The sequence below is a fragment of the Mus musculus genome, chromosome 19, assembly GCF_000001635.26.
Source record: "Mus musculus strain C57BL/6J chromosome 19, GRCm38.p6 C57BL/6J".
NCBI lineage: Eukaryota > Metazoa > Chordata > Mammalia > Rodentia > Muridae > Mus > Mus musculus.
This window is the reverse complement of record NC_000085.6, coordinates 39,784,853-39,809,960: the sequence shown is the minus strand read 5'-3', so window position 1 is coordinate 39,809,960 and position 25,108 is coordinate 39,784,853. Positions and strand designations below refer to the sequence as shown.

At 37.4% G+C, this 25,108-nt stretch overlaps 1 protein-coding gene across 1 annotated transcript in view; it reads left to right on the top strand.

The window, feature by feature from the left end:
- Positions 1 to 25,108, top strand: part of Cyp2c40 (cytochrome P450, family 2, subfamily c, polypeptide 40) — a 45,742-nt gene that overhangs the window by 2,854 nt on the left and 17,780 nt on the right. Inside the window, exons 2-6 of the mRNA NM_010004.3 lie at positions 2,284 to 2,446; positions 2,646 to 2,795; positions 6,031 to 6,191; positions 7,305 to 7,481; positions 23,061 to 23,202. Coding sequence (NP_034134.3) covers positions 2,284 to 2,446; positions 2,646 to 2,795; positions 6,031 to 6,191; positions 7,305 to 7,481; positions 23,061 to 23,202 — 793 coding nt within the window. The remainder of the gene's footprint in view (positions 1 to 2,283; positions 2,447 to 2,645; positions 2,796 to 6,030; positions 6,192 to 7,304; positions 7,482 to 23,060; positions 23,203 to 25,108) is intronic.

Below are 25,108 nucleotides of genomic sequence, written 5' to 3'. Positions count from 1 at the left end.
CCCAAGCACACCCTGACCAAGATCCAGATGGCTAACATTTTAAATATCATTTTAGTCGCAGTTGAACCCATATCATTTAGATTCTCTCCGTTTCTGTATCTGAGATCCTAGTGCTCCGTCCCCTTTTTTTCCGGGGAACCTATCAGGTCTATGCTTTCTTTAGTTGCTGAAATTCCCTTCGTCTCTATTCCTGAGAACCTTAATGCTTCGTCCCTCTTTTCCCGGGAACCTTACTTTCATCTCTATACCTGAGATCCTTAATGCTTCGTCCCTTTTTTCCCGGGAATCTTACAGGCCTGTGCTTTCTTTAAATACCGTTGCTTACCAAAATTTCCTTACCATTGTTTACTCAATTTTCATACCATTATTTACTAAGGTTTCCTTACCTCTCTTTACTAAAATTTCCTACCTTTTTTTTTACTAAGGTTTCCTTACCTCTGTTTACCAAAATTTCCTATCGCTGTTTACTAAGGTTTCCTTACCTCAGTTTACCAAAATTTCCCTACTGCTGTTTACTAAGGTTTCCTTACTGCTGTGTACTAAAATTTCCTACTGCTGTTTACTAAGGTTTCCTTACCTCTGTTTACCAAAATATTTCCTACCACTGTTTACCAAAATTTTTCCTACTACTGTTTACCAAAATTTTTCTACCACTGTTTACCAAAATTTTCTTACTGCTGCTTTCCAAATTTTTTCCTATCGCTGTTCTTACCAAAATTTCCTTACCTCTGCTTGCTAAAATTTTCTTACTTACCATTGCCGACTGACATGATGAGTTCCCCATATGGGCCACTGCTTTTCATTGGTCCTTCAAGCCGGCGGTGATAGGAACAGCACAGACACCAAGTCGGGTTCATGCAACAATATCTTTATTTCAGGCTTTTCCCCTTACAGCTCTCTTCCCCAGCAGCCTCTTCTTCTATTCCTTCCTTCTTTCTTGCAGCTTTACTTACAACTCTCTCTTAAAACAGTTTCTCTTACTACCACTAGCTTCCACTTAGGGCAAGGGCTAAAACAATCCTATTACAACAGCTTCTCTTACTCTACTTCTACTCATGGCAAGGGCTAAAACTCCTATTACAACAGCTTCTCTTACTCTACTTCTACTCACAGCAAGGGCTAAAACTATTCCTATTACAACAGCTTCTCTTCTACTACTTCTACTTAGGGCAAGGGCTAAACCCTATCCTCACGCCGACTGACCTCATCTTGCTCTAACCTACCTCATCCAATCAGAATTCATACACGCTCCAGGCACAAGCTCAGTTCGGTCACCGACAGGCTGACAGGTCTGGATCAGAAGGAACAGTCCAGCATGGCAGGCAGCCCACGCATGCTTTTTCACTGTGCATGCTCAGGCAAGGCAGTAAGCAAGTGGGTTTCATGGGGCCTGCGGCTGCACCCGCTTCCAGCAATTTTGACTGAAGGTGAAGAGCAGGGAATATTTCATAAAATGAATCTAAATTTTAGTTGTGCATTGTTCTTGGATTTGACATTAATTTTGTACTCTGAAGAATTTATTGGTGTCTGAATTGCTGTAAATACAATGTGCATGAGATCATACATGAAATAATAAAACATAGTGTGCGTTTGCATCTGTGGTTATTCCCCATCAACTTTTATTCCATTAATAGCCTGTGCCTTCGATCTAGGATGCTGATTAGCAAGAATGGGGTTTTTCTGTGATGCTTCATACTATGGTACACTTTGAATGATACCTACTCTATGTACATTTGTAGCAATAGATAAGAATGGAAATCAAACATTTTTGGCAATCTAAGGTTTTAGTTTTCTTGTCTTTATCACAGGGCTCTCTTAGGTTTCACAAGAAGTGTTTCCAGCTGGTTCTGCAACATTCTTCTGAAAATTGAAATCCATTTCAGTATGAAGTTATCATGAGAGTGATGCTCAAGTATCCAATAATGAATAAGCAGGGTGTCAAATTCGAGTGTACTTATTTTCAATTCAATCCTGTAAATAAATGTGGATATTTTGCTTCAGTATCTTTGTGTACTATGAAGAACAGATCAGATCTTAGTGTGATAAATCTTTGGTTTTAGTGTGTCAACAGCCTGAAAGATTTTCTGGCATACTGTAAGCCATGAATACATGATAATCATCATAATCATCATAATGTACAGAATTATACAGACTTTAAACTGAGGTTTTCTGACTAAAAATATCTTAATACAATATGACAATTAAACTAAATAGATTGACTCTATTGAAAATACAATGACTTTCTTTTTTTTACTAATATTTATGTTTGCTATTTCTTTCCAGTTTTCTAAAACATATGGCCCTGTGTTCACTCTGTATTTTGGCTCACAGCCTATTGTGGTATTACATGGTTATGAGGCAATTAAAGAAGCCCTCATTGACCATGGAGAAGAGTTCTCTGGAAGAGGAAGGATTCCGGTTTTTGACAAGGTTTCTACAGGAAAGGGTAAGTGTGTGTGTGTGTGTGTGTGTGTGTGTGTGTGTGTGTGTGCTTATGTGTATACTGGACAGTTTCCAGAGCAAGCTGAAAGGTGGAGAGTAGAGGTCATGCTTGCTTGTCAGGCATAGGTTTGGGCTCTATAAATCTGCCACCTGTTAGCTCCTTTTGTGTCTGGGATTTCCAGTGTCTGTTCAAATTTCTTTAGGCATTGGTTTTAGCCATGGAAATGTATGGAAAGCCACAAGGGTCTTCACAGTGAATACCTTGAGGAACTTGGGCATGGGAAAAAGGACCATTGAGAACAAAGTGCAAGAGGAAGCACAGTGGCTCATGAAGGAACTGAAGAAAACAAATGGTAAGTTCAGGTCAGATTCTCCTTTTATATCTTGGTCTATGCATGGCTGTGTATGAGTCATGTTGTTTCTATCTTTTTCTAAGAATATTATTCTAATGAGATGTCATGAGTATAGGTACCATGATAATTTTAGTGCATTATAAGCCATAAATTTCCCTGATCACAAATGTCACTTGTTCTTTGAATACCAGAACGAGAAGGTGATTATCAGTGATAATGGTTACCATGTAAAAGTAAGGAGCATAGACCATGTAGTACTGGTTTTCTTTCTTTCTCTTTTTCTCTCTCTCCCTCCCTCCCTCCCTCCCTCCCTCCCTCCCTCCCTCCCTCCCTCCCTCCCTCCCTCCCTTCTTTCTTTCTTTCTTTCTTTCTTTCTTTCTTTCTTTCTTTCTTTCTTTCTTTCTCTCTGGCAATGGATAGCACCTCTTCACTGAAGTTTCTAATTGTCCTTCTATAATCTTGTTTGTAGTTCTCAGTAACAGTTGTGTGATGGATTATTTTCATTTCTCAGCTGATTGTAATAGATTTTTATCACTTATTATATCTCTGATTTTATCATGATTTCATCATGTTATTATTTCTTTTTACATAGCATTTCATATTTTTATTTATAAACTTTTCTAAAACACATGTCAACACAAATAGTCAAAATTTATGCACACATGAAAACTAGTAAAATAATTCCTTTAAAAAAACTCAAAACAGTTTCATTGACTCTAGTATTTTCCTATTTGTTTTCAGTTGTTGAAGTCAAATTCACCTTTACAGGTTTTTGGTATGAGAAAGTTGAGTTGCTGGCTGTTACTTTGCTAACACACTTGATGCTACTCACCTAGTGCTTTTAAAGAAAGATTATATTTTTTATTTAAATTTCTATATGAAAAGTTTTAGCACTTTTACTTCTAAATACATTAAATCACATACAATCAGATTTTCCATGTGAATGGTATGCACACAAGAAGTAATCTCAAAGTACTTCAGTTCACTATCATTCCTTAAAAGAATGTAATATCTTAGTATATTGTAAGGTGTTAAAATCCTGATAGAGCATTAGTAATCTCAAGGAATTCCACATATTTAAGTGTTCATCTTTGTTAACTCATATGACCTTTGTTTGAAGGTACACAATTTAAGATCACCTTCATCACAACATCACAAATTTGATCCTTTGATCACAGCAATTTCACTACTGAAATCATTCTCTCATATATTATTGTTTTTGTTTCTGTCATAGAATATCTGGCTTACAAGTTATAGCCACCAGTGAGGGAACCAATGCAGGACCTCAAAGAAGGAACCTAGAAGCATTAACTGCAACAGAAAACATGAAGGATAGCTTCTCAGTCACCTATTCCACTTGTCTTTCTCACTTTCTTTTTCCTACTGCCTAGTGTCACATGCCCAAGATTCACATTGCCTACAGTGGGTTTAGCCAGTGTCCGTATCATCAGCAATGAAAGAAGAGAACAGAGAGACATGACCTCAGGATAGTTTCCTGGAGCAATTGCTCAATTGAGGTTCCTTCTTTTGAGTTGACTGTAGTTTGTGTCAGCTTGACTAAACTACTTGACAAACACTGATTATTTATTTTTCTTACATGTAACATAAATCACATGACTAATAGGATGCACACATTATAAACATATTTGTAATATAATATAATGATACTTACTTGATATAAAATATCTACACATTTAGGTTTTGCTTAAATATATTAAATGGGAAGTTTGTCCATGATGAATATTTACTTTCTTTTTTATTGGATATTTTATTTATTTATATTTCAAATGATATCCCCTTTCCTGGTTTCCCCTCTGCAAACCCCCTATTCCATTGCCCCTCCCTTTGCTTCTGTGATGATGCTCCCCAACCATGATATTGAATATTTACTTTCCTTTCAGTAAATGTTATTGTTGCAATTGTACTAGGTGCTGGTTCTAAATCATTAGTATAGTTTTGTAATTGTAGTATATGCATTTTGGTTTGCTTGCCATTACAGTATTTTCCTCTTCCATTTCTCCTATTATTCCTAGTTACTAGTTATTTTCCTTTATTATACTTGGTTCAAAATGGATTCTACAATAGCATATGTATTTCGTAGATAGTAAAATTCAGTGTTCAAAAGATGAACAAGCAAAAAGGAAAGGGTTCATTTGTTTCATAATAGTGTTTGTCTCACGTTATATGGACATTAAAAATAAAGTTCCTTACACCATTTAAATAAGTGGATCATGAAATATTTACATACCATAAACTCTGTACATTCTTTCAAATATCAAAAGAAAAAGGGAAAGGTAACACATGAGACTGTGACAGCAATACAAAAATAAAAATAAATAAATAAAAAAGGAAAGAATTCAACGTATCTTGAAGGAGATATATCATGCAGACCTTTGAGGGACACAAGTCTTCATCAGGTGATCAGAAAAGGTGTCTAAGAAACATGTCGTAAAAATCATATCAAAGAGATCTATGTTAAATTTGAATTTTCTATAAAATATTTAGTATAAGAAAAGGAACAAGTTTATGGGAGTGAGAAATTGATTGTGACAATATTTAAGTGGTATATTCTAAGGGTGTCAGTGTACCAAAGGGAGAATGTATGGAATTTAGCAACAAATGAAGACAGTGATATTGATGCAATTTTTGAAAAGATAGATGCAACTTAGCTTAGTAGTGTAATACTGAAAACTTTTCTCCATTCTCAACTAGAAGTGCAACACTTATGTGCAAAGCCTGAAGTGTCTTAATATGCTACACCTAATACAAAAAATTCTATTAGTATGAGTGGTCCATGAATAAGCATAGAGACTTCCTGGAAGTCCACACATACACTGGTGTTTGGATGTTTATTGCATGTTTCTTTTGGAACACTCATGGGGGACACATTTTGGTCACATTTATATGGTTATAAAAATAAAGATGTTATTGTAGTCATTCTTTAAACCTTGGTTTTGAATAATATATGTTGAAGTAATTGGCTAAATTTTAGGATGTTATGCCATTTAAATTAAGGTCCTTAAATGAAGCAGTGAACATGTTAATTAGTGAGAATGAAAACTAAGTCAGGTTTAATGTCAGCAAGATCACCATTCTTCAGCATGTAAGTACCTAGCAGTTAAGTATATTCATAATTAAATTACTTGTTACAATTTCATAAGTACCTTATCATGTTAACAAGGGCAAATGTATGTGTTTATTTTTAAAGAATTTTACAATTGTTTCCAATCTTCAGGCTCACCCTGTGATCCCCAATTCATCATAGGATGTGCTCCCTGCAATGTCATCTGCTCCATTGTTTTCCAGAATCGTTTCGATTATAAGGATAAGGATTTTCTTAGCTTGATAGGAAAAGTGAATGAATGCACTGAAATTTTGAGCTCTCCTGGGTGTCAGGTAAAGCCAAGGTTTTTCTATTTCTGAAAACACATGTAACATCTTTCTTTCTCACAGGTCAAAATCAATAGAGACATGTCAGACAAGTACTTCAATTCTGAGTATTATATGCACAGAGTATCTGAAATGGAGTTTGAAACCCTCAGCTATACAAGCATTAAAACTAAGGGGCAAATGCCAAAACAGTTGTAGCCTGTTAGCTGCTTATCCATGAATTTTCTCAATGACTACTACAGAATTGTGTGTAAAATAATTCCATTCACTTCTACAAGTGTGGGTATCACATATAGGCCATTCTCCTACTATGGAAATTCCTTTCCTACTTTAAAACAATTAAACACATTTTCATCATATTACTAGGCAAGAATATCTCAGTATAGAAATAACATTCTTTCAATTAAGGAAGAGTATTAATGGAAATGAAAGCTTTCAGGAGAACTGAGTAGTTACAGTTGTTTGATGGGTTTGCTGGGATAATTGTTGACAAGAGGAAAGGTGAAAATGAGAACATGAATATTTTAATACTGTGTGGATCATGTACAAACTCACAGAATTGTCCTAGCCTGAACTGGCGTCGACTGCACACTTCAAATAAAATCATTGTGTGATCATGCAGAAATTATAGTGATACGGTATGGTCTTGATTTCAGGGCATCTTGAAGCTCCACATACATCTAAATAGATTTTACATGTCAGAAACAGGTAGATAGAAATGAAGCTCAGGCATTAGATTTCTTTTATAAATCAGGTCACCCCAAAATTTAACCTGCTATAATCACCTTAAAAGTGTGAGAGTTAATAATCTATATCAGATGGTTATTCAAACTTGTAGAACAGAGTTTATTTGAATCATTGTGTAACTAACATGAACATTGTTTACACTCAAACGATATGTGAGTGTGGAAATATTGTTTATGATCTTTGTTCATTTTGCAGAAATTTGCTCAACAAATCTATTAGAATGGAGAATTATTATATATGTAAATGACCTAACTAAGGTGAAATTCATTCATATCTTGATCTATCAATGGAAAAAAGTCAGGCATTGTTATGAATATGTCTTAATTACTTCATTACAGCATATTTATTTAGTAAATTCTGTCCTTTTTGTAGATTTTCAATGCAGTCCCTATTCTTATTGATTATTGTCCAGGAAGTCATAATAAACTTTTTAAAAATCATACATGGATTAAGAGCTATCTTTTGGGGAAAATAAAAGAACATGAAGAATCATTGGATGTTACAAATCCTCGGGACTTCATTGATTACTTCCTAATTCAAAGACGTCAGGTAAAGGGTTAATACATAATTGTAAAATTATGGACTTGTCATGGACTGTAGAGTTCATTGAATACTTACTGAGTTACAAATGATGTTTAAAATCATGCAAGTAGCATTTTAAAAAACAATTTATTTTTTATTACATGTGTGGGAATGGCTGAGAGGAACAGGGTGATTTTTTTTTAATTTTTCTTTTATTAATTAATTATGTTTTTTACACTTCATATTTTATTCCCTGCCCTGGCCATCCTCTAATTGTTCCTCATCCCCATTCTGCTGTCTCCCAAAGATATCCAAACCCCCCCACCCCACCATACCTCTAAAGTCCCGAGTGTGTCCAGTCTTTTGAGGGTTAGGTGCATCTTCTCTGACTGAATTAAGACCCAGCTATCCTCTACTGTATATGTGTTAGGGTCCTCATATCAATTGGTGTATGCTGCCTGGTTGGTGGTCCAGTGTCTTAGAGATCTCGAGGTTCCAGGCTAATCCAGACTGCTGGTCCTCATACAGGCTCATGCTCCTCCTCTGCTTCTTACAGCTTTTCCATAATTCAACCACAAGGTTCATCAGCTACTGTCCATTGGTTGGGTGCAAATATCTGCATCTGACTGTTTTAGCTGCTCCTTGGATCGTTCAGAGGACAGTCATAATAGGTCCCTTTTTGTGAGTGTTCCATAGCCTCAGTAATCGTGTCTGGCCTTGGGACTTCCTCTTGAGCTGGATCCTACTTTGGGACTATTACTGGACCTTGGTTTCCTCAGACTCCTCTCAATTTCATCCCTGCAGTTCTTCCAGACAGGGACAACTATGGGTCAGAGTTTTTGAAGTTGGGATGGCAACCCCCTACCTCTCTTGATGCCCTATCTTTCTGCTGGAGGTGGGCTCTACAAGTTCCTTCTCCCTACTGTAGGGAATTTCATCTAAGGTTTCTTCCTTTGAGTCCTGAGATTCTCTCACTCCAGGTCTCTGCTATAGAGTTGATTTGTTAATTTGAGCACATTGCCCTATTTTTTGAATTAAAAGAAAAAAAAACTTAGAATAGTCAAGCAGAATAAAATAATAAGACAAATGGCAGAAAAAATGAAATAAATTCCAACTTGATTATACATCATAACTAATTCTGTATTAAGATAAACATTTTCAGCATCATTGTCTATTGTGTGGATCAATTTTATATCCTATGTATTTAAAAAGATAAGGACTCTTTAGGAACAATAAACCCTATAGAGTTTTTTTTACATTATTTTTTAATTTTTACACTCCATATTCCATTACCTATCCCTCCATCCACCCTCCGAGTGCTCCACATCCCACACCTCCTCTGTACCCCGCTGTCTCCATATGGATGCCCTCATGCCCTACCCCAACTGACCTCTAATCTCACTGGCATCTCCAGTCTCTTGAGGGTTGGGTGCATTATCTTTGATTGAACACAGACAACTGTCTACTCTATGTGTGTTTGGGGCCTCATATCAGGTGATGTATATGGCCTTTTTGGTGGTCCAGTGTTTGAACGATCTCAGGGGTCCAAATTAATTGAGACTGCTGGTCCTCCTACAGGGTCGCCCTTCTCCTCAGCTTCTTTCAGTCTTCTCTAATTCAACAACAGGGGTCTGCTGCTTTTGTTTATTGGTTGGGTGCAAATATCTGCATCCTACTCTTTCAGCTGCTTGTTGGGTCTTTTGAAGGGCAGTCATGATAGATCCCTTTTTGTGAGTACTCCATAGGTTCAATACTAGTGTGATGTCTTGGGTTGAATCCTATAGAGGTTTGTAAATGGATGACTCTGTTGTACTATCGGAAAGAATAGATGAATGAAAGTTCTTAGAATATTTTTTGATGAATTTGCCCTAATGGGGTTAAAGATAGATTGGCTTCTATTGGCTTTGCTGTCAGGATTAACTACTGGCATTGTGTAATTTGGGAAAAAGACAGTTTTCCCACAATTTCTTTGACACTCTAATTTACAAAATAGTTGATCACATTCAGGTTTGCTGTTATCTGTAAATTCTGGTGCAGTGTTACAGTTCTCTATTAATGAAGCTTTTTAAACACTATTTAAAAATCCAGCACTGTGTGTCCCTTGACTATGCTCCATGTTTTTCAAGACTACTTGGCCAATATGCATCCTTTAAACTTCCATATTAATTTTAAGATAGGTTGGCAATTTCTGTAAGTAGGTCAGTGAGTGTTCATTCATACAGAGATTGCCCTTTTTATGTATGTTGATTTTCATTCAGTTTTTATTATTATTACTATTATTAATCTTTTTTTTCACTGTCCAGTCATTATCCCCATCTAGGTCTGCCCTCTGACTGTTCAAAATATACCTCTTCTCCTGTCTCTAATAGGATCTTCCTATCCCGAACTCACCACACCACTGGAACTTCCCACTCCCTGGGGGCTCAGGTCTCTGGAGGCTTAGATGCATCTTCTCTCACTGAGAGCAGACCAGGCAATTCTCTGCTGTATATGTCTCAGGGGCCTCAGATCAGCTAGTGTATGCTGCATGGTTGGTGGCTCAGTGTCTGAGAGATAAGGGACATCCCCTTATTGAGGATCTAGGTTAGTTCACAGTGCTGGACTTCCTATGGTGTTGCCCTCCTCCTCAGTCAGCTTCTTCCACCCCTTCCCTAATTCAACTACAATGGTCCCCAACTTCAGTCCATTGTTTGGATGCAAGTATGCGCCTCTGTCTAGGTCAGGTGCTTGTTGAGCTTCTCAATGGGCAGCCATGCAAGGCTCCTATCTGTAAGTACACCATAGTGGAAGTAATAGTGTCAGGCCTTGTAACACTACCTTGACATGGATCCCAAATTGGGCCTGTCACTGGACTTCCTTTCCCTCATGTTCTTCTCCATTTTTGTCTGTGCAATTCTTTTAGAAATGAACAAACCTGGGTCCCTTATTGTGGCTGTGGGAAGGCTATACCATCAGTCTACTTGATATCCTGTCTTTGTACTGGAGGTAGATGCTGAAAGATCCTTCTCACTGCAGATCCTTCTGTCTAGGGTTCTGCCCTTTGAGTACTGAGAGTCTCTCACCTCCCAAGTCTTTGGTACATACTTGAGGATATCTTACCTCTTTCCTCCTGAGGTTTGTGTCTCACAGGGCTCCTGTCTTGCTTTCCACCTGAATACATGATCATGTTCCCGTTTTCCTGTTTCTATGCCCTTTCCCACCCAGGTCCCTTTCACCTTCTGCCCTCTCCCAACCCCTGTGATTGTTTTCTTCTCTCTGCTATGTGGTACTGAGTTATCCTCACTTGTTCCCTTTGGCTTGTCAACCTTCTTCAGTTCTGAGAATGTTATCCTGGATCTTCTGTACCTTTTTGGTTAATATCCACTTTTTAGTGAATACTTGCCATGCTTGTCCTTTTGGGTCTGAGTTACCTCATTCAGGATGACATTTTCTAGTTCCATCCCTTTACCTTACAGAAGCTTTCAAGTTTTTTGAGGTCCCATTTATTAACTCTTGATCATAGTGCATGAGTCATTGGAGTTTTGTTTAGCTAATTTATTCCTGTGCCAATGAGTTCAGGCTCTTTCCCACTTTCTCTTCCACTAGATTCTGTGTATCTGGTTTTATGTTGATGTTCTTGATCCACTTGGACTTGAACTTTGTGCAAGGTAACATATATGGGTCTATTTTCTTTTTTTTCTTTTTTTCATACTGTCACCCAGTTAGACAAGCACCGTATATTGAAGATGCTTTCTTTTTTCCATTGTATATTTTTGGCTTCTTTGTCAAAGATTAAGTATCTCTAAATATGTGGTTTTATTACTGGGTCTTCAATTTTTTTAACTCTCTCAAAAAATTTAATAATAATGATAATAATAACAATAATAATAATATATGTCTTTTATTTCTTCAGATGAAGAGATGAGATGAAGGGTATATGTTGCAGGAAATAGTCAAATGAGTGGCAAGTTCCTGTGCTATACCCACCTACTCTCTGTCCGGACTGGCAGAGAGGCAGCTGTCTCTCTGCCTTTGTCTTTAAACTACCCCAGTAGCTACTGATCCTGTGGGCTTCTCAGCTATGGTTCACTTGTCTCAGTGCCACCTTTAACTTCTCAGCCATAAACCCCTGTGGTCACTGGTCCCACATTCTAGTAATCCAGTAAAACAAAGCTATAGAAGCTTATAATTAGTCATGTTTATATATCAATACATTCTCAATACCCAAGATGCTCATGCATTAAATTTAGGGCCAATTGATGATGGTACAAGCTGTGCTCCTAGATTAGTCAATTTACCCCAATTATTCTATTCCTATACAGTATTATAACTATTCTCACTGTGGCTATTTAAAACAATGTGGAATTTAAATCATCCTGTTTCTCCTCCATCATGCTTCCTTCTCCCTTCTCCTGTGTCACACCCTGTCTTTGCAACTCTTAGCTCTACCTTCGTTTTCCCGTCCAATCACAGTCCTCCTGCTGCCCTAATATTTTTTCACATTTTGTTTCAAAAACAATTTTTATTAGATATTTTCTTCATTTACATTTCATATGCTATCCCCAAAGTCCCCTATAACCTCACTTGACCCTGTTCCCCAACCTACCCACACCTGCTTCCTGGCCCTGGCATTCCCCTGTACTGGGGTATATAATCTTCACAAGACCAATGATGATGGCCTCCTAATGATGGCCAACTAGGCCATCTTCTGCTACATATGCAGGCAGAGACACGAGCTCTGGGGGTACTGGTTAGTTCCTATTTTTGTTCCTCCTATAGGGTTGCAGACCCCTTCAGCTCCTTGATTACTTTCTCTAGCTCTTCCCCTGGGGCCCTTGAGTCTTCAGTTCTATTGCACTGATCAACGTCTCTGTCTCTCTGTCAATACCATGCAGTTTTTATCACTATTGCTCTGTAGTGTAGCTTGAGGTCAGGGATAGTGATTCCTGCAGCTGTTCTTTTATTGTTAAGGATTGTTTTTGATATCTTTTTTTCCCCTTTCCAGATGAATTTAAGAATTGTTCTTTCCATATCTTTAAAGAATTGTGTTGGAAGTTTTATGGTGATTTTGTTAAATACGTAGGTTTCGTTAGGTAGTATGGCCATTTTACTATGTTATTTCTTCCAGTCCATGAACATGGGAGATCTTTACATATTCTGAGGGCTTTTGCAGTTTCTTTATTGAGGAACTTGAAATTGTTATCATACAGATATTACACTTGTTTTGTCAGATTTTCCCCAAGTTACTTTTTTGATTTGTGACTATCATATTGTAAAGAGTTTTGTTTCTCTAATTTTTTCTCCATGCATATATTATTTGTATAGAAGAAGGTACAGATTTATTTCAGATAATTTTATTTCCAGCCACTTTGCTGAAGTTGTCTTTCAGTTGTAGAAGTTCTCTGCTGGAATTTTTTGCATCACTTAAATTTACTATCATATAATCTGCAGGTAGTGATATCTTTATTTCATTGTTTCTAATTGCTATCCCTTTAACCTATTTTTGTTGTCTACTTGCTCTGGCTAGAACTTTGAATACCATATTTAATAGATAGTGAGAGAATGTGCAACCTTCTCTAGTCCCTGATTTTAGTGGGATTGCTTCACGTTTAGTAGAAATTATTCAAATGTTGTCCATTTAGTTTGATGTTGGCTGTTGGTTTGCTTTATAATACTTTTATTATGTTTAGATATGGGCATTGAATTCCTGATCTTTCCAAGGAAGTCAATGTGGAATAGCTTGAATAGTGTTGTTGTTAGGTCTTCTTTGAAGTTCTGATATAATTCTCCACTAAAACTGTCTGCTCCTGGGCTCTTTTGGGTTGGGAGACTTTTAATGATTTCTCCTATTTCTTTAGGGCTTATGGGAGTGTTTAGATGATTCACCTGATCATGATTAAACTTTGGTCCTTGGTATTTGTCTAGAAAATTATCTATTCATCAAAAAATTTCAGTTTTGTTGAGTATAGGCTTTTGTAGTAGGATATGATGTGTAATTGAATTTCTTTAGTTTGTGTTCTTTTGTCTCCTTTTTCATTTTGATTTTGTTAATTTGGATACGGTCTTTCTGCCCTTTGATAATTCAGGCTAAGGGTTTATATTTCTTGTTGATTTTCTCAAAAAACCAGCTCCTGGTTTTATTGATTCTTTGTATACTTCTCTTGTTTCTACTTGGCTTATTTCAGTCCTGAGTTTGATTATTTTTGCTGTCTACTACCTTGTGTGTATTTCCTTCTTTTTGTTTTTGAGCTTTCAGATGGGCTCTTAAGTTGCTAGCCGATGATGCCCTCTACAATTTTTTTAATGAAAGTACTCAGAGCTGTCAATTTTCTTCTTAGCACTGATTAAGTTGTGTCCCATAATCTTGGGATGCTGTGCCTTCATTTTCATTAAATTCTAAAAAGCCTTTAATTCTTTCTTTATTTCTTCCCTGACCAAGTTATCTTTCATTAGAGATTTATTCAGTTTCCACATGTGTGTGGATTTTCTGTTGTTTGTTGTTATTGAAGACCAGTCTTATTCCATGGTGATTTGATAACGTGCATGGGATTATTTTGATCTTCTTGTATTGGTTGAGGCTCCTTTTATGTCCAATTATATGGCCAATTTTTGAGAAGCTACTATGAGATGCTGAGAAGAACTTATATTCTTTTGTTTTAATGTGAAATGTTCTATATGTATCTGTTAAATAAAGTTAGCTCTTCACTTCTATTAGTTTCACTGTGTCTTTTTTAGTTTCTGTTTCCATGTTCTGTTTATTGGTGAGAGTGGAGAGTGAAGTCTCCCATAATATTTGTGTGAGGTTCAATGTGTGCCTTGAGCTTTAGTAATGTTTCTTATACAGTTATAGGGGTTCTTGTAATTGGGGAATAGAAGTTCAGAATTGAGAGTTCAACTTGGTAGATGTTTCCTTTGAGGTCTGTGAAGTGTCCTTTCTTATCTTTTGTTGATAACTCTTGGTTGAAAGTCAATTTTATGTGATATTAGATGAGTACTATTTCATTGTATAAATGTACTACAGTTTCTATATCCTTTCCTCTGTTGAGGCACATCTAGGTTGTTTCAAGCTTATGAATATTATAAATAACACTGCTATGAACATAGTGGTGTATGTATTTTTTCTATATGTTGGAGAATCTTTTTGGTATATTCCCAGGAGTGTTATAGCTGTGTCCTCAGTTAGAACTATTTCAATTTTCTGAGGAATCACCAGAATGATTTCAAGAGTGGTTGTACCAGCTTGTAATCCCACCAACAATAGAGAAGTGTTGCTCTTTCTCCACATCGTCACCAGCATCTGCTGTCATCTCAGTTTTTGATTTTAGACATTCTGACTGGTACAAGGTGTAATCTCAGGGTTGCTTTGATTTGCATTTCCATGATGACTAAGGATTTTGAATATTTCTAGTGCTTCTAAATTATTTGAGATTCCATAGTTGAGAATTCTTTGTTTATCTCTGTACCCCACTTTTATAGGGTTATTTGGTTCTCTGAAGTCTAACTTCTTGAGTTCTTTGTATAGTTTGTATGTTAGTCCTCCAGTGGATGTAGGGTTGGTAAAGATTTTTCCCAATCTGTGGATTCTTGTTTTTTCCTATTGAAAGTGTCCTTCACCTTACAAAAGCTTTTCAATTTTATGAGTTCCCATTTGTCATTTCTTGATCATAGAACAAGCCATTGGTGTTCTGATCAAGAAAATTTCCCCCATACCAAAGTGTTTGAGGTTCTTTTCCACTTTCTCTTTTATTAGATTCAGCATATCTGGTTTTATGGGGGGGGGTCCTTGATCCACATGGACTTAGCTTTGTACATGGAGATAAGAACAGGTCTATTTGCATTCTTCTACATGCTGACCACCAGTTGAACCAGCACCATTTGTTAAAAATGCTGTCTCATTTCACCTGGGTGGTTTTGGATCCTTTGTCAATGATCAAGTGACCATAGGTGTGTGGGTTCATTTCTGGGTCTTCAATTCTATTTCATTTATCTAACTTTCTGTCTGTGTACCCATACCATTGTATCATTATCACTATTGTTCTGCTGTTTAGCTTACGGTCAAGAATGGTGATTCCTTCAGAAGTTCTTTTATTGTTGAGAATGGTTTTTGATATACTGGGATTTTTGTTGTTCCAGATAAATTTGTGAATTGCACTTTCTTCCTCTGTGAAGAATTGAGTTGGAGTTTTGATAGGCATGGCACTGAATATGTAGATGGCTTTTGGTAAGATGGCCATTTTTACCATTTTAATTCTGCTGATCCATTAGCATGGGAGTTCTTTCTCTCATCTGAGGTCTTCTTCCATTGCTTTCTTCAAAGACTTGAATTTTCGTCAACAGACAAAACATACAGTAAGTGAAAACTTGCTTGGTTTGAGTCACACCAAGATATTTCATACTATTTGTGACTATTGTAAAGGGTGTTGTTTCTGTAATTTCTTTCTCATTCTGTTTATCCTTTGAATAGAGGGAAGATACTCTTTTGTTTGAGTTAATTTTGTATCCAACCTCTGTGCTGAAGTGATTTATCAGCTATAGGAGTACTCTTGTGGCATTTTTAGGTCACTTAATATACTATCATATTATCTTCAAATAGTGAAATCTTGCCTTCCTCCTTTCCAATTTGTAACCCTTTGACCTCCTTCTGTTCTCTAAGTTCTCTGGCTAGAACATCAAGAATTATATTGAATAGATAGAGGGAGAGTGGATGGCTTTTTCTTGTCCTTGATTTTAGTAGAATTGTTTTAAGTTTTCTCATTTCAGTTCGATGGTATGTATTGGCTTGCCCTATATTGCACTTATATTTAGGTATGGACACTGAATTCCTATTCTCTGCAATACTTTTAGCATGATGGTGTTGTTTTTGTTGTTGTTGTTGTATTTTTTTTTGCAAAGACTTTTTTAGCAACTAATAAGAAGATAGTGTGTTTTTTCCTTTGAGTTTGTTTATATAGTAGATTATGTTGATGGATTTTCATATATTGAACCATCCCTGCATCCTTGGAATGATACCTACTTGATCATGGTGAATGATCATTTTGCTGTGTTCTTTGATTCAGTTTACAAGAATTTTATTGAGTACTTTTGCATCAATATTCATGAAGGAAATTGGTCTGAAGTTCTCTTTCTTGTCCGTGTCTTTGTGTTGTTTGCTTATCAGTGTAACTCTGGCTTCATAAAATGTATTGGGTAGTATTCCTTCTGTTTCCATTTTACAAAGTAGTTTGAGAGATGTTGGTATTAGGTCTTCTTTGAAGGTCAAATAGAATTCTGCACTAAAACTGTCTGGTATTTAGTCTGTTAGTTCATATCTTTTTATAGGGTAGTTGTATCCATTGATACTGAGAGAATAAAGAAAGATGATTGTTAATTCCTAGTATGTTTGTTATTGTAGATAGTTTTATATATAAGTGATTTTCTCATTTTGGTTTTCTTGTAAAAATTAATTGGGATGATTAATATCTTGTTTTTATCTTTGGTGTAGGAACCCTCCTTGCTTTGAATTTTTCCTTCTAGAATCCTTGCAGGGTGATTTTGTAGATAGATATTACTTGAATTTTGTTTTGTCCTGTAATAGTTTGGTTTCTCTATTGATGTTGATTGACAGTGTTTCTGGGTATAATATTCATGGCATTCATGTTCTCTTAGGATATGTGTAATTACTTTCAAGGCTTTCTTGGCTTTTATTTTCTCTGTTGTGAAGTCTGGTGTAATTCTCATAGGTCTGCCTTTATATGTTACTTGACCATTTTCTTTTGAAGTTTTCAATATTCTTTCTTTGTTCTGTGCATTTAGTGTTTTGATTACTATATAATGAAAATATTTTCTTTTCTTTTCCAAACCATTTGGTGTTCTGTAGGCTTTTTGTACATATATGGCTATCTCTTACTTTAGGGTGGGAAAGTGTTCTTCTATGATCTTGTTAAATGAGTGCGTGGGTCCTTTGAGCTGGGAATCTTTGCTGTCCTCTCTTCTTACTATACTTAGGTTTGGTCCTTTCTTTGTGTCTTAGATTTCCTGGATCTTTTTTGGCTCATGAGTATTTTATGATTTGTATTTCCATTGACTGTTGTGGCAATATCTTCTAAGGTATCTTCTATGAGTGAGATTCTCTCTTCTATCTCTTGTGTTCTGTCGATGATGTTTATATCTGAGTTCCTAAAATCTTTCTTAGGTTTTCCACTTCCAGGGCTGCATCCATTTTTTTCTTAATTGTTTTTACTTTTACTTTTAGGTCTTTGTCCACTTTGTTCAATTCTTTCACCTGTTTGATTTTGTTTCCCTCTTTTTCTTTTAGGGATTTATTTGTTTCCTCTTTAAGTGCTTCTACCTGGTTACACGTTTTCATGTATTGTGAGTTATTTACATCATCCTTAAAGGACTATATTATCTTCATGATATAGGATTTTAGGTCAGCTTCCTGATAATCAGGTGTTTTGGTGTATCCAGGATTTGCCATGGTAGGAGAAGTGGGTTTAGATTGTTCTAAAGGATATTGGCTTCTGCTGCTTATGGTCTCGTGCTTAACTCTCACCATCTTGTTATTCCTGGTGTTAGCTGGTCTGGATATCTCTGTCTGGAGGCTGCCTCCTGTGTCCTTTGGTTGCTGCAGGTCTCCTGGCAGACTTATGGCTCTGGCTGCAGCAGACCTCCTGTGAGGCTTTTGGACTGTGGGGTCTTCAGAGGGGGAATGTATGCCATTGACCTGTTGGCCTGGCTACAGTGGCTCTTCAGGGAGGTCTTCAGAATGTGGTGTCTTCAAGAGGCATTCAAGCTGCTGATTTGTTTTCCTGGCGGCTGCAGATGTCCTAGGATGCCTTCAGACTGATGGGTCCTCAAAAGAGCAGTTCAGCTGTTGTGCCCTGTTCTCTTGGGAGACCTTCAGTCTATGTGGTCTGTTGTTGTGCATGCAGTGGAACTCTTATCTGGCCTTCAGGCTATGTTGTCTATTATCCTGCTAGCAGTGGAATTCCTGGGAAGCCTTGAGAATGATTTCTTCAGAGGAGCAGGCAAGCTGAGAGTCTGCTCCTGTAGAAGGTTCAGGCTTGAAGGGGAGTGGAACAGGGGTGTGAGGAGTGATGAGTCCCAAGTCCACTGTACCTCATCAAGATTTCCATCTGCTGCAGCTATTTGGGACCATCCCCTATTGGCTGCCCTGTGTGCAGTAGAACTCCTGGGAGGCCTGCAAACTAAGGTGCATTCAGAGGAGCAGACAAGCTGGTAATCTTTAGAGATTACCCTTCACCTGCCAACTTCTTTCTGTACTATCTTTTTTTTTGATACAACAAACTTCAGTTTACAAGCATGGAAAGTACAATGCACTTGCATATCATTCATATATCCTTGCATTATTTCTACCTTAGAGCTCTCTTAGTTATTTACCTATTTATATCTGTGCAGACATTACTTGATGGTATGTTTTTCTTTTCTGTGTACACATCTCCAATAATGAGCTTTCTCCTTCAAACTGTAATTTCATATTTGCTATTGTGAAAAAAATTAAAGTTTTCAAAAGATAGTGTATATTTTAATAGCAATAAGATCCTTTACTTTTTATTTCTAAATTCTTATGCCATGTGTATGGCAGTTTTCATTACACATAAGTCTGCATAAGTTGGAGATCAAAGCTATTTATATCTCGATAGAAGTGTTACATCGCTGTAATGAACCTGATTTGATCATTGGGCATGATTATATTACAGTGATCTTACATATAGTTTTCAAGTATTCTACACACAATTATTTTTTAAACTTTATTAGTCATTTTGAACAGTTGAGTAACACTATATTTTATAAATTTCCAGGAGCCATTTTGGAGAACTTAAAAGTTAGCATGTAATCTTCCTAAGATTGTTCTACCATGAACTGTAAACCTATGATGGTTTTGGTTCTTTAGGCTAGGGTAAGAAGATTTCATTTGAGGAAATTTTTTTGATATTAATTTGCTTTTCATGTATATAACTAAGTATTAATCCTCCCCTCTGTAGAGCAACAAAGTTGTACTCTTTTATAGAGGTACTATATACAAAGGGATAATTTCTTAATACTTAATGAAGATTCTATAAGTATTCCTAAAATGATATTAGGAAATAAAGAAAAGCAAGGATTTATTATAAGTGCAAGGACAGAAGACACAAAATTGGCTGGATTTATCTATACAAAACTTTAATAATACCATAGTCACAAAATTTATGGATTTTAATTTTCAATGAACCTATTCATCTTGTGAAAGATAATGAATGTTTATTAGATAACCACTTTTAATAGATATGCTTTTAAAAATTCACTTTTGTAAACTTATTCAATTCATGATATAAATTTATGTTTGAATATCTAGTGAACTTTTGTAAAAAAAAAAAAAAACAAAAAAACAAAACATTAGAGTACTTGGAATAACCATGAGATCTACTCTCCTAGAAAAGTTACAAAAGACTGGGAAGATTAAATTGCAAAGGCCTGGGGAGTTAAAGCATTCATAGTAAAGCAAATTGAAAGCAAGAGCTTTGGGAGCAAGGGGAGAGAGCAAAAACAGGAGGAGAGCAGGAGCAGAGCACAAGTTTAGGACATAGAAAAAGCAAGGAAAACTTATTATTATGATGATCATTTTATTGGATGTTTTATTTATTTACATTTCAAATGTTAGATCCTTTTCCAGTTTCTACTCCAGAAAAACCCCTATCCCATCTCCTGTAGCACTGCTTCTATGAGGGTGCTTCCCCACCTATCCACCCACACATGCTTCACTGTCCTGTCAAACCCCTACACTAAGGCATCTAGACTTCATAGGGGTAAGGGTCTCTCTGCAGACTAATGCCTGAAACAAGGCTATCTTCTGCTACACATGTGGCTGGAGCCCTGGGTTGCTCCACATGTACTCTTTTTTTTATTTTTATTTTTATTAAGGCAATTTCTTATTAGATATTTTCTTTGTTTACATTTAAAATGGTATACCCAAAGCCTCCTATACCCTCCTCCCGCCCTGCTCCCCAACCCACCCACTCCTGCTTCCTGTCCCTGGCATTCCCCTGTAATGGGGCATATGATCTTCTCAATACTGAGGGCCTATCCTCCCACTGATGGCGGACTGGGGCATCCTCTGCTACATACTTTGTTGGTGATTTAGTACTTGGGAGCTCTGGCAGAGATGGGGTTGTCTGGTTGTTTGATATTGTTGCTCTTTCTATGAGGTTGCAAACCCCTTCAGCTCCTTAAGTCCTTTCTCTAACTCCTCCATCTGCCTATTTTTCAGGCTGTGACAGAGCCTCTCAGGAGACAGCTATATCAGGCTCCTGTGAGCAAGTACTTTTTGGCATCTACAATAGTATCTGGGTTTGGTTTCTGTATATGTGATGGATACCCAAGTGGGGCAGTTTCTGGAGGCCTACCTACTCTCTCCCTACCTCTTCAATATAGTACTCGACTTCCTAACCAGAGCAATTGGACAACCAAAGGAGGTCAAAGGAATACAAAGTGGAAAGGAAGAAGTCAAACTATCGCTATTTGCAGATGATATGATAGTATACTTAAGTGACCATAAAATTCCACCACAGAACTCCTAAACCTGATAAGTAACTTCAACAAAGTGACTGAATATAAAATTACCTCAAACAAATCAGTAGCCTTCCTCAACTAAAAATGATGTGCTTACAGACTGGAACCTTGTATTCCTGTCCTCTGAGAGGCTCTGCAAGCACCTGACTAAGGCCAATGCAGTTGCTCACAGCCAACAATTGGACTGTGCCTGGGGACCATAATGGAAGGGTCAGGGCAAAAGCTTTAGGAGATGAACGGGATTGCAAACCCATTGGAAGAATAACAGTATCAATTCTCAGGACCCCTTAAAAATCTCAGGGACTAAATCATCAACCAAAGAGTATACATGAGCTGGTCCATGGGTCCCACTACATTTGTACCTGAAGACTGCCTCATCTGGCATCAGTGGAAGAGGAGGGTCTTTGTCTTGTGGAAACTTGATTCTCAGAGAAGAGGGAGTCCAAAGATGTGAGGTGTGAGTCAGTGGATAGATGGGTACACCCTAGTTGGGACAAAATAGAGGGGAATGGGATGGAAAATTGGCAGATGGGAAACTGGAAAGGGGATAAAATATGAAATGTAAAAAAATAAAATGATTAATAATAAGTGCTTCAGTCCCAGGGAGTTCTAGGGGGTATTTATTATTTCATATTGTTGTTCCTCCTAAGGGGTTGCAAACCCCTTCAGCTCCTTGCATACTTTCTCTAGCTCCTTCATTGTGAACCCATTGCTCTGTCCAATGAATGGCTGTGCATATCCACTTCTGTATTTGCCAGGCACTGGTAGAGCCTTTCAAGAGAGCACTGTATCAGGCTCCTGTCAGCCAACTCAATCAAAGAAATCTTATGGTGGGTCTCATGTCTCTAGCTGCATATGTAGCAAAGGGTAGCCTAGTCAGCCATCAATAGGAATAGAGGCCCTTGGTCTTATGAAGGTTCTGTGCCCCATTATAGGGGAATTCCAGGGCCAGGAGGCAGAAATGGGTGAGTTGGGGAACAGGGGGAGGAAGGAACAGGAGGGGAAGGAGATAGGGAACTTTGGGAGAGGAAACTAGGAAAGGGGATAACATTTGAAATGTTAGAAAATAATTATGTTCTATTTCTGCTCCTGCCTCAACATTTAAAGCTATAACCTTGTTGACAATCTTGTAGCATATCATCTTTGCAGCTCTGTCACCTGCATTCCTCTTCTTCTCTGCTTTACCTTTTGCAGGTCACAAATGTGTCAGGTTCTGTCTTTGTGACTTAGAATTTTTTTAACATATAAGTTATCAACTCTTACATTTTATAAAGATCATATTGATAATTGCCTTTCATATAGAGTGGAGCCTAGTTGTGCTGCCTGTGAACATAACTAATCTTGCTAGGAGTGATTCATCACATTGTTTATAAAATTTGAACTTTGTGCAGAGCCTGCAGCTATTGTTTGTCCATAAAAAACTTTGAGAACAAATTAAAGGGAAAATTTCATACAGATTAGAAGCAGCTAAGATAATGGCTCCAACTTTCCTCTTTGTACTAAATCAAATTGTGCTTCCTAACCAATAGGGGAAAGTCTAGGTATGGATGCCTTAAAAATAAAAAGGATCTATAGAAGTCAGGTACAAAGAAACTCATTGTTACCCAATATTGATATAGTGAAGGAGATGTAAAACTTTAGAGTCAAGTGCCTTTCAATATTCTTACAATGTTTACTGTGTAGGCTTTCTTTGAATACATGTGTCTCTTTATGTTCAGGTGAGATGAAACATAAATCTTTCTTACATGTGGTAAGACTACACTACATGTTTTAGGACTAGAAAACAAACAAAATTAGCTTTTTTCATATTTTCTGTACACTGATTACCTATTGTACACACACACACACATCTTCATAATCTTCAGAATGCAATTTTGACAAACAGGGAAAATAAGTGTGGAAAATGAAGTTTAGACCATCTACACCACAGTCTCTGAAATGGTATAAAAGTTTTGCTACTGATGAACATTTTAGATTCTGTGTTATCAACAATATACATTTGTCAAAAATTGTCTATTCAATTATAATTGATTGTGCAAAGACAATATTTATCAGATAATGGTATCAAACTGTTCTTAGAAAAATGGCATTGAGCACATGGACTATACCATTGAACACCTGGCAACATTGGTGACTGATCTGGTTTTTGGTGGGACAGAGACCTTAAGCTCAACGATGAGATTTGCTCTCCTGCTCTTGATGAAGCACACACACATCACAGGTAAGAATACAGGTAATGAAGCACAGCATTCCTAAAAGTTGCTAGGACAATGCAGATTGTGTCCTGCACATTGTTATTCAAAATGTCAGTATTCAACTTTCTGTCCCATTGGCTTTAATGAAAATGTTGACTAAGTAAATGAAGATACCTGAGCAGTTGAAAAGCCATCAAGGCCAGTACTTTGTTTGAGTTCTCTGGCAGGTGGTCTGTTCTAAGCATCTAGAGCATATATTGGGCCATGGTTGCATAATGCTTCTTCCTCCAATTCCTCCAATTCATAGCAGAGGAATTCTTGCAGTTGCTTTCTTCATTGTGACAAATCTAATTCTGGGGTACATAAAAGAAAACTCAGCTCACTAAAGCATAAAATAAGGTCCAATATTTAAAGCAATTTCTTCGGAATTTTTTTATTCTGTGAAGCATTTTACATTTTTTTTTTCATTATAATTGGATTGCCCTTGATGTCAAGGTTATGGTGTCAAATTTAGAGGATAGAGAGTTTTATCATGTTCTGTAGAATGTCTGATGAGCCCATGCCATCTTGGGCATGATCTCAGTGGAGGCTCCCAAGGTCCCCAGAGGGCTCTGCACACTGCAGACACCCTAGCACCCTGGTTCTTGAGATCACTGGTGAGTGGAATGCAACATCTGTTCCAAAACACCCAGAGGGTTTTGTGCTAGCAGGAACAGGGACAAAGAACACCTGCCTGGCCAGTGGCTGGCGTTCGTTTTGGTCCGTGCCACCCCTGTGCCATCTTGGGTGCAATCTCGGCAGAGGGCCCCAAGGTCCCCAGAGGAGTCTCCACACTGCAGGCACTCTAGCATACCCGGGATCTTGAGATCACTGGTGAGTGGAACACAGCATCAGTTCAAAAAACCCAGAGGGTCTCTGATAGCAGCAATAGGGTCAAAGGAAAAAGGCAGGCCCTAGCACACCCAGAAACTTGAGATCACTGAGACCAGTCTATTCAGGAGAACACATGGGCAGCAGAAGCAACAAAGCTTCTTGGACAGGGTCCATTTGGGCCTTCATCCTCAGTTAGGAGACAGAGCAGAAACCCAGACAATTGGACACATTCCCTGACAAAGGAGTGTCGGCCTCCAGGGAGCGCTCTGACCTTAGAAATCAGGAGGTGGATCTGAGCTCCAGAATTTTGTGTACCTTCCCTGAAAGAGGAGAGCTTGCCTGCAGAGAGTGTTCTGTGACTGGGACACAGGAGGAGTTGTTCTCACAGGAGTGCTGACAGAAGCTAGAGAATCTCTGGAGGAACAACTTCCAGCCAGAGACAGCTAGAACAGCCAACACTAGAGATTACCAGATGGTGAAAGGCAAATGAAAAATATCTTACAAACAGAAACCAACACCACCGGGCATCATCAGAAACCTTTACACACACCACAGTGAGCCCTGGATACCCCAACACACCCGAAAAGCAAGATTTGGATCTAAAATCATATCTCATGATGCTGGTAGAGGATTTTAAGAAGGACATACATAAATCATTTAAAGAAATATAAGAGAACACTAATAAACAACTAGAAGCCTTTAAAGAGGAAGCACAAAAATCTCTGAAGGAATTACAGGAAAACACTGTGAAGCAGGTAGAAGACTTTAAAAAGAAAACACAAAAATCCCTAAAGAATTACAGGAAAACATAGCCAAACAGGTGATGGAATTGAACAAAACCATCCAATATCTAAAAATGGAAGTAGAAACGATGAAAACCCAAAGGGAGACAACTCTGGAGATAGAAACCCTAGGAAAGAAATCAGGAAGCATAGATGTGAGCCTCAGCAACAAAATACAAGAGATAGAAGAGAGAATTTCAGATGAAGGAGATTCCATAAAGAACATAGACACAGCAATCAAAGAAAATGTAAAATGTAAAAAGATCCTAAGCCAAAA